Genomic DNA, 10,445 nt, shown 5'->3' with positions numbered 1-10,445 from the left:
TGGTTTTATGATTTTCGCGAAGAGCTTCACTTTTCTGTCAACCTTCAGCGGATCAGCAGCAGCCACACCATCGTGTAAGCCAAATCTCCAATCTTACACTTAATTATAGTCAATATATAACTCTATTAACGTTACCTTTTGAATTGAAATATTAATAAATCTTTATAACGATTGTACTGCTTAAAATCTCTTTTATATTTCCATATATCAACACATACCACTGGGAATAGGAGCTATCGTCCCCATTGGTTTGTGTTCAATTAAGAAACATCTTTTGTCGAGATTTCTGTTCCGCAAAAATGTCCATAAGATCATCAAAGTTTAAAGATCGGGCTATAGAGTTTTCAATAGACAGAATAGCCAAGTTACATGTCCCATATTGTCTCATAGAGTTTCTTAAGTGGGTTTTTATCAATTTTATTTTTGAAAATGATCGTTCAGCACTAGCTATGGTCACAGGAACTGTAAGAAATAACTGTAATGCAGTGCATACTTCAGGAAAGCTGCAAGACATATAATGATGTATTATTAATCATAAATCGGCGAGGTCTCTAATACACCCTGATTTTTATATTTCGTCTCTGGAAGAATTTCTCGTACAAATGATTCAGATATGTATGTAGTTTTTTTTTTATATATGTGTCTCAATAAATTCTAAAGCTTTTTGCAATAGATTGGGGTCATTTAAAATTTTCCCGTTCTTATTTGTTTATTTGAAGGTTTCCCAACATTGGCAAATTCGCGTTCTGTGTAAAAATGATTTCCAATAAATCTCGCTTTTGCAAATGCTCATCAATACTGCGTTCTCTTCGATAAAATTGTTTGTGGAAGGAAACAAAATTCTGATTTTGATAATGTATTGAATACTTGTTTCTGTTTAGTATTCAATGACACATTTTAATATTCGTAAATTGTATACGTGAGATATTGCCTTTCGGCGCAAAGTAAAACTTATTCCTAATAACCACATATATGTATATGTATACATATATAAGTATGTGCATATTTTATAGAAGTGAATAACTTTACATACATCCTTTAACATTTGGTTTTCTACTTAATTTACAACTTAAATTTAATGCTTCTCAATATTGGATATTTCTCTCCTGCGCATTGACCACGGAAATCATCAAGTGATACATCGAACAAAGCGACACCACCCAAGCCTTTCGCAAAGACATATCCCGCCTTTGTAGCTGCTGTGCTGGGTTCCTCATAGCCCACCCACAATCCATAAAGTCCACTTTCATCAGCTGATCGATAAGCATAACTTCCGTAACGTTGACGTGGATCACCCACTTTTCTTAATGGGGCATCTTCACCATCCAACTCTTTGTCACGCTGCAGCTTCTCACAAATGTCAGGCCAGCTCATTAGGCCAGTTATACGAATTTGCTTTCCAGCTGGACCTGGACCTAACGCATATTCAATCGGTGGATATCCAGTAATACCAGAATTGATAGACATCACCCATGATCGGCCATAAGCCGGTACCCCAATGTTAATTTTGTTACCCGGTGCTGTATTATTAAGCCAATATTGTACTTGATAATCGATGTTGTGCGTGGGATCACGTTCAAACATTTCATATATAGGGGCGGTATGATCTGCTATTTTCGGATCGCGTTCGGGTGTTTGGAAGTCGTAGCTGCCAAGATTTACGAAATCAATCAATGGTATTACACTGGGAATATCAATGAAAGCTGATAGACGATGTATTTATAGAGGTCAATATATAGTATTTATGTTCTATAAAAAACTTACTACTGGCATCTACGTGAGGTAACATTGTTAGTGTCAAGTCAAGGCCATCACTACGGAAAGCATCCTTCAATTCACGCACCAGACTTACGAATTGGCTTTTGTGCTCTTCAGCTTTCTCGTCCACAGGTTTCTGACCTACAAACCAACCTTTGAAAGCTTTCCAAGCTTTTTTGAATCTGTTTTCAATAAGTTTGCGATGATTTTTAGGAAATTGCCAGGCCAAATCGAGTCCATCAAAGTCGTATGTTTTTAAAAGCGTCAAAGCGCTATTAGTAAACATATTTCGATGCGCCTGGTTTTCGAGCAAGCTCAGATAGGGATTTTCATGTATGTTGCTTGCAATATCGCGATCACCACCAACAGAAAGATATATGAGCAATTGAGGATGGTTGCGACGCAGGCTGGTAATTGTTCTATAATGATTTCGTGCTATATCTAAATCTTTATTTAGAGGACGTAGTTGATAGGTTTCTGGATCGATGCCGGCATAACCGTAAACAAGAAATTGACAAAATTGTAATGCTGGCTCTAAGTCTTGAATAGACATTTGCGCTGGTCCTGTTGAGTACAATGATAACAAAATTACTTAACAAATTGATTCATTTAAAGAGTAAATATAATTATTGCAAGTAGATAAATAAATGTAAGGCGCGATAACCTCCGAAGAGATTTAAGGCCTTCTCTTCCAATTTGCATAGTGCTCCTTTTAGCACTTCCTAGAAATTGGCGAGAAGAGACTTTAATTTTTTACGCTGACTCCGAAAGGCATCTGCAAGGCACATGAGTTTTCAATGAGAAGCTTTTCAAGGTGGAAATACACTCAGAGTGCTTGCTAAATCTCTGTCGAGGAGCGACCCCGCTTAGAAAAAAATTCTTCTAATTGAAAGAGCTTCTTTCTAAAATTTTGTTCTTGCTTCGTCAGTGGCGTGAACTCAGGATCTTCGGTGTGGTAGGTGGAGCACGCTACCAGCACACCACGGCGGCCGCTGTAAGGTAGTCTAAGTTTGGGGCTAACTGAACATTGTATAACCAACTGTGAACTTTCGTACAGTTTTTTCAAGGTCAATTTCACATTAAAAGGCAAGCATGCATACCGAATTCTATCGTGATCTTAGAGTTATGGTTCCTCATGCGTGAAACTCCATCTTGAATTTTTTTTTTTGGAAAATTTGCAACAGCTCTTCAAGCTTTCTGTTGTTGTTGTTGTTGTAGCAGTGCAAACAAATTGTCATCAAAATCCTTTAACGTGAGTCCAAGGAAACTTGCAGTTTCAAGAGGGGTGGACCAGAGTGAAAGGTGGTTCCACATTGCAATTAAAGAAATGGTTTTTGTCATGTGGAGACACATTGGAAAGGTAACAGTTTAACCCGTAAGAGTATCCAGATCGAAGTAGAGCTCCTTTCATTATTTCTTGGAAAGTAAAGGAAGTTTTCCTGTTCCACGGCTATCTAGCATGTCTGTATGATGGTAAGAGTGAGCACACACAATTGCATGGAGTCAAGAAAAGTAGATAATGCCGTACTCCGGGATAGGTCAAATCATAATCCAAAGTTATACTGTGACAGAATTAAAACAATGGCATTACTTAGGAAACATCTAATCGGGTAACCTGGAGCACAGCTTATTAATGTTGTTGCCCGTAAATATAAACTCCAGCTATGTAGACTTGGAAATATTTAACCTGAATATATTTAAGTAACCTTAATATATTTAAATACATACTTCAACCGCTGAGCGATTTGTGCGCTGTGCTTGGGAGCCGCCACACTCCAATGAAAAAAAACAACAAGCCTCGGGCAATGATGCAATCAAATTCCCTGGCAAACCTTGGAAGGTCTTTGGTTTTAGAGTAAGCACCTGGAGAGTACGTTCGCTTAAAGGGATTAATGTCGATTCCAGGTTTTTGGTAAAACCAAAAGCGGACATCACGGCATCTCAAGAGATGCAGAACATGGTAATCACCATGTGACATTTACTGGAGGGATCACGAAAAAAGCGCAATTTCTGTGTTGGATTCGCGGTAAGAGGGAGACTTAAAACACGCGCAATCCGATCGGCCACGTTGAGATGGACATGCATTTACATATATTGATCCACGCTTGACGATTTCAATCTAAGTGTTTTTTGGTCAATCCCCAAGAAGGCGGATCCTGCAAACAGCCACCTTGGGTTTGCTGACTGGCCTTATAATGTGGCTTCAGACCTGGTAAATCTGCCATAGACTATTCGCCAAATATTGAAAAAATCAAAAAAAAAATTGAGGTTTCACACAGGGCGACCCTCCTTGAGAACGTCGGCCTGAACAAATTAGACAGATGTGTGTGATGACGAATAAGGACAGATCGACGAACCTGCTGTCATTAAAAATGAAAAAGAGCCAGGGCATTTGCGTATTGATAACTACGTTTTGAAATAGTTAAGGACGTCGTGTATTTTTTTTTAGCATAAAAATCCAGCGGAAAATTTCATTTGCCAAGAAATGCCAACTTGGGCTGAGTAGGCAATTAAAAAGTAAAGTCTTCCATCGGAAAACGGTTCCGTAAAAATTTATTACGTGTGCGTAGAGTTGTATGAGCTTTATGTGGGGGATTCAAGAGGTTGAGTAGCGCCTTTCAAGGAGTTGCCAGCACAATTCATAGCTTCTCCAACCCAATTGTTAATCTCACCTATTCATGACGAATCCTGTTTCTTTAGCAGACGAGGCTCTAGCTATCCCAAGTTCCACATGAAATATGGGTTGTGGCGGAATGGCTTAAAACGTTCGATATGGTCATATTAAACCCTACCCAAGATGGTGGGGCTTGTACCTTAATATTGGTTGTTATCTGAACGTACCGGATCTATATCCGGAAAGGGACCATCAACATCCATAATACTACACAAGGCCTTCGAGAAGTGTTCTTTCACCCAGAAGGAACTTTTTTGGACACACCTATGGAAGCTGAAAAAGGAGGCGTCCACCACTCTTTTCAATGTTTGAACTCCAATTATGTAAGCTTCAATGAAAATCAGGCGAATCTCCACCAACAAACAGCTGAAGTGCTTACATGTAAGCTCATATATCATTCAAATGTACACTTTTGTTTATATGTATACTTATGTATACAAACCTCCAAATAAGCTCTCATTGTTTATTGTTTAGAATTTTTAGATTAGCTGTTATAGGCTATCGTATAAACACAACTTACTGATAACCTAATCATTAGGTCTTAATGCTACTTTTGAATGGGCGAATATGTATATATGAGTGTTTCCACAGAAGTGTCAACCCAGAGCAGGAAAGTAAACTTTTGCCTAGGATAATTTTAAAGATGCCATCCGAAAGTCGCATACGTTGTCCTCTATGAGACAAAATATTAGTCCAATTATTTAGTTACTAGAAAGTTTTTATAGGACAAGAAATCATCCATAATATTGAAATATTTTACTGAAATATTAAGATTATCTGTTTATTTGTTTAGCCCACACTATATTCCGTCAAACTAATAATAAAGCTCGGATCGAAATGTTCAAAATGCGTTTGTTTGCGAATTTCGGACGCATTTTGTATTTTAAGTTTTAAAATATAAGTCGTGATTGTGGTTTTATGCATACAAATTTTAGCACCCGATGACATTTTCAGGTATCTTTATGTTTTCATAATTTGTTTTTCGAAAAATATAAGCAGCCAAGATTGTAAGAATGAACTTTCGATAACTTATAGAAAATTGTCTCTTATTTATTTATAAATTACTTAAAACAGATTTTCTTATATCTGTGTTCGTTCGTTCACTAACCATTCCCTTTGATTGCAAAACGGTCGTTCTCTGGGACTAACCGAAACCAGTAGTACCCGTATTTAACCGTTATTTTCAACTGAGAACATTTATTAACTGTTTTAAAATATCGGTTTTAGGAACTGTTATTTACGACACCAAGTTCCTCATGAAATTAGGGGTAAAGGACCATCAACATAGATAACACTTCCCAAAACCTTGAGGGAGTGTCTTTATCGCTACAACAACAGCAACAACATCTCTGGTTTATACATAATCTTTATCTGTTCAACTTGTTGCGTGTAGCTTACAGTTAAAATATTACACAATTTTTAATAAACTTTCTTGGTTTTAAGATACTTTTCTCAGAATCAACAAAAAGTTTTAATAAAAACAAGTAAGGAAGGCTAAGTTCGGGTGTAACCGAACATTACATACTCAGCTGAGAGCTTTGGAAACAGAATTGTCTTTTTCATGGATGCATGCAAATGGTAATAATAATAAAATAATTAAAAAACAATTTTTAAGTTAAACGGTTTTATTGAAAATAATAATTACATGAAGTAATAATAATACTAAAAGCTAGAAAAAAAAAAATTTCTAAAAATGTGATTAGGGTTCAGTTGGTCTTATATATGACTATCAATAGAAATTTACGCGTCCAACGCTTTTATTTAATTGTCTTATCAATGCCCTGGATTGGTGAGGAGTGTGATGACTAGTACCAAGGACCTACATAATTATTTTCTAGCTTTTAGTATTATTATTCCTTCATGTAAGTATTGTTTTCAATAAAACCGTTTAACTTAATTTTTATTTTTTAATTATTTTATTTTCAAGTTTTTAGTCTTTATTTATTTGCTTATTATTTTTTCAATCTATTTAGTTCATGTAGTGACTCATTACTGCAAGGACTTTCCTGACAATTTGTTAAAATCTAATTCCTCAATACATAATCCTTCCAAAGACTTTACTCGACTCTGCGCCACGAATGCTTGTCCCTCCTCCAACTCCAAGATATTTTGATGTCATTTCTACCGGACTGTATGTAATATTTGTTCCAAATATGGATCAAATCGGACCACAAATACGATTTTTGTGAATATCTCGATCTTTGCGCCACCTAGCGCCGATTTTTTTCATAGGTCGCTTTCTATTCTCGTATGTATTATGTGTTCCAAATATGAGCCAAATCGGACCACAAATACGATTTTTGTGAATATCTAGATCCTTGCGCCACATAGCGGCGGTTTTTTTCATAGGTCGCTTTCTATTCTTGTATGTATTATGTGTTCCAAATATGAGCCAAATCGGACCACAAATACGATTTTTGTGAATATCTCGATCCTAGAATAGAAACTTGTATGTATTATGTGTTCCAAACATGAGCCAAATCGGACCACAAAGATGATTTTTGTGAATATCTCGACCCTTGCGCCACCTAGCGGCAATTTTTTTGTAGGTCGCTTTCTATTCTTGTATGTATTATGTGTTCCAAATATGAGCCAAATCGGACCACAAATACGATTTTTGTGAATATCTCGATCCTTGCGCCACCTAGCGGCGATTTTTTCATAGGTCGCTTTATATTCTCGTATTTATTATGTGTTCCAAATATGAGCCAAATCGGGCCACAAATACGAGTTTTGTGAATATCTCGATCATTGCGTCACCTACCGGCGATTTTTTCCATAGGTCGCTTTTTATTCTTGTATTTATTATGTGTTCCAAATATGAGCCCAATTGGACCACAAATACGATTTTTGTGAATATCTCGATCCTTGCGCTATCTAGCGGCAATTTTTTTCTTATTATTGCATTGTCATTGGGTTCTGAAATATATTCCAAGTTTCAAGCTTGTAGCTTATCGGGAAGTTACTTAAATTTCAATTACAAAATTCGTGCCAGCCATCCAACCCGCCAGCCTGTCAAGTCAACCTAAATAAAACCGTTTAATAAAAAGTGGAGCAACTTTCCTTTGCTATCTTTCTTCAGCTATCAATTCAGCTATTAATTCCATTATTTGGTTAAATTTGAACACATTTCTTTATCATTTTTTTTTAAATCACCCCTGAAATATTTTCGAAGCGCTCTTAATTATTTTCTTTATTCTTAATAAATTTCATTCATTTTAAATAGCGATCTGAGATGAGTGCCAAGGAATCTACATCCCAAATTTCATTTAGATACCTCAAAATTTACTCAAGTTATCGTTTTTACGGACAGACGGACGGACATAGCTTAATGAATTTCTTTTTCATCCTGATAATTTGATATATAGAAGTCTAAATTTATCTCGATTAATTTATACCGTTATGCGAACAAAATTAATGAGTGAGCTCTACTCATCTGATTTTAATTATAGCTGCGTTGGTTTCGTAGGGTTTCGTAGATGGTTTATAAGTGGTTTTTAATTAAATATCACATACGTTTGGGAAATTTCGAACACATTTTAGACCAAGGGTGACGTTTTTTGGAACGATTTTCCTTCATCCTTTGTCAAATAAGGGAAAATCACCATGTAGGAAAATGAACCTAGGGTAACCCTGGAATGTGTATGTATGAATGTATGACATGGGTATCAAATCAAAGGTATTAATGAGTATTTTAAAAGGGAGTCTGCCTTAGTTCTATAGGTGGACGCCTTTTCGAGATATAGCCATGAAGGTGGACCCGGGGTGACTCTAGAATGTGTTTGTCGATATGGGTTTCAAATCAATAGAAAGGTGGTAATGATTACTTTAAAAGAGAGTGGGTCTTAGTTCTATAGGTGGACGCCTTTTCGAGATATCGCCAAAAAGATGGACCAGGGGTGACTCTAGAATGTGTTTGTACGATATGGGTATCAAATTAAAGGTATTAAAGAGGGGTTTTAAAGGGAGTGGCCCTTACTTGTATATGTGAAGGCGTTTTTGAGATATCGTCTAAAATGTGGACCAGGGTGACCCAGAACATCATCTGTCGGGTACCGCTAATTTATTTATATATGTAATAACCGAACAGTATTCCTGCCATGATTCCAATGGCTTTTGATTTCGCTCTACAGAACTTTTTCATTTTCTTCTACTTAATATCGTAGGTTTCACACCCATTTTACAAAGTTTTTTCTAAAGCTATATTTTATGTCAAAAAACCAATCCTATCACCATGTTTCGCCCCTTTTTTCGTATTTGGTATAGAATTATGGAATTTTTTTAATTTTTCTAAATTTTCGATATCGAAAAAGTGGGCGTGCTCATAGTCGGATTTCGGCCATTTTTAACACCAAGATAAAATGAGATAACTACGTGAACTAAGTTCATTAAAGATATATCGACTTTTGCTCAAGTTATCGCGTTAACGGCCAAGCGGAAGGACAGACGGTGGGCGAAAGTGGGCGTGGCTTCCACCGATTTCGCCCATTTTCATAGAAAACAATTATCGTCATAGACGCTATGCCCTTACCAAATTTCACAAATTTTAATTTTTTAAATTTTTGTTCGATTTATGGCATTTAAATTGTTTTATACAAATTAAATGAAAAAGGGCGGAGCCACAGCCATTTTGAAAGTTTACTTTATTTTTGTATTTTGTTGCACCATATCCGAAATTTTCAATATCGAAAAAGTGGTTGTGGTTATAGCCCGATTTCGTTCATTTTAAATAGCGATCTGAGATGAGTACCCAGGAACTTACATACCAAATTTCTTTAAGGTACCTCAAAATCTACTCAAATTATCGTGTTTACGGACCGACGGACGGACGGACGGACATGGCTAAATGAATTTCTTTTTTCGCCCAGAATATTTTGATATATAGAAGTCTATATCTATCTCGATTAGTTTATGCCGTTACGTGGTACCGTTATGTGAACAAAATTAATATACTCTGTGAGCTCTGCTCAGCTGTGTATAAAAAATAGTTCTTTTTATTGAGACAACGAAAAATAATAAGAATTTTTTGCTTGTACCTTCACATACCAAATTGCCTAAAACATCCCCAGTTGAGAACGTCGTGGCAACGTAATAGCGCAAATATTATGAAACAAATTTGTAATAGTTTCTAACCTTCTCGAATATAACTCGTGGAGTCATAATAACAAACCATCTTAGATGCTTCTATTGAGTTTACAACCAGAATGAATACAAAATATACAACTTTAAGCATTTTGAATTCGTTTTATTATTCTGCACCGTTCGGATTTAAAAATTTAACTGGATCCGTTTGCAAATTTTCTGGCGTGAACAGCTCAGTGATTATTTAAAAAAGATTAGCTTATCAATTCCAATTATTAGTTCACACATACTAATGTAAGGAAGACTTAAATATAATCAAAAAATCATATCAAAACTGATGAAAGTACATTTTTAACATTTATTTAAGTGTTTCCAATGCATCCATTCGTATTTCCATTACTCCATTATTAGCCAAAACTGAGAACTTTGGTTGGTTTGATCTTGTTGGAGCTAGTTTGATTTTAATCAGAAAATTTTAGTTCTAAACTAGTACTTTTATACTTAGCGTGCTTTGCACATAGTTTATATTAACTTTAACTGGATAACGGTTGGTTGTACAGGTACAAAGGAATCGAGATAGATATAGACTTCCATGTATCAAAGTCATCAGTATCAAAAAAAATTGGATTAAGCCATGTTCGTCCGTCTGTCCGTCGGTCCTTCCCTGAACACGATAACTTGAGCAAATATTGAGATATTTTCAACAAATTCGGTATACGGGCTTATCCGTACCGAGAATAGATTGGTATTGAAAATGAGATTTTGAAATTTCGCAGAGACACTATCCTTGCCAAATTATATAGACTGAGCGAAGATATTCAAAATCGGTTAAAGACCACGCCCACTTTTCCTAAAGGTTTAAACTTAACAAAGTTTGCAATAACTCTATGGTAATTAAATATATTTTACTCATATTCTACCTCATGTTTGA

General features: G+C 35.9%; 1 protein-coding gene across 1 annotated transcript; it reads right to left on the bottom strand.

Annotated features, from left to right (window-relative positions):
- Window positions 1–840: 840 nt before the first annotated feature.
- Window positions 841–9,730, bottom strand: Idgf5 (Imaginal disc growth factor 5). The gene is made up of 3 exons (XM_067772764.1): window positions 9,566–9,730; window positions 1,765–2,322; window positions 841–1,703 (listed from the first exon to the last, which is right to left on the bottom strand). The coding sequence occupies exons 1-3, from the start codon at window positions 9,663–9,665 to the stop codon at window positions 1,063–1,065; spliced, it is 1,299 nt and encodes a 432-aa protein (XP_067628865.1). The 5' UTR covers window positions 9,666–9,730; the 3' UTR covers window positions 841–1,062.
- Between the last annotated feature and the right edge of the window lie 715 nt (window positions 9,731–10,445).

The sequence above is a fragment of the Eurosta solidaginis genome, chromosome 3 (assembly GCF_040869045.1).
Source record: "Eurosta solidaginis isolate ZX-2024a chromosome 3, ASM4086904v1, whole genome shotgun sequence".
In the NCBI taxonomy this organism is placed as follows: domain Eukaryota; kingdom Metazoa; phylum Arthropoda; class Insecta; order Diptera; family Tephritidae; genus Eurosta; species Eurosta solidaginis.
This window is presented reverse-complemented; position numbering and strand designations above follow the sequence as displayed.

Excerpts from the sequence above, each read along its gene's own strand:
- Idgf5 (XM_067772764.1), bottom strand. The coding sequence starts at position 9,665 with ATGCTTAAAGTTGTATATTTTGTATTCATTCTGGTTGTAAACTCAATA. Across the intron at positions 2,323-9,565 it reads CACGAGTTATATTCGAGAAG|GACCAGCGCAAATGTCTATT; the intron begins GTTAGAAACTAT and ends TGTACTCAACAG. Across the intron at positions 1,704-1,764 it reads ACCTCACGTAGATGCCAGTA|CTTTCATTGATATTCCCAGT; the intron begins GTAAGTTTTTTA and ends ATCGTCTATCAG.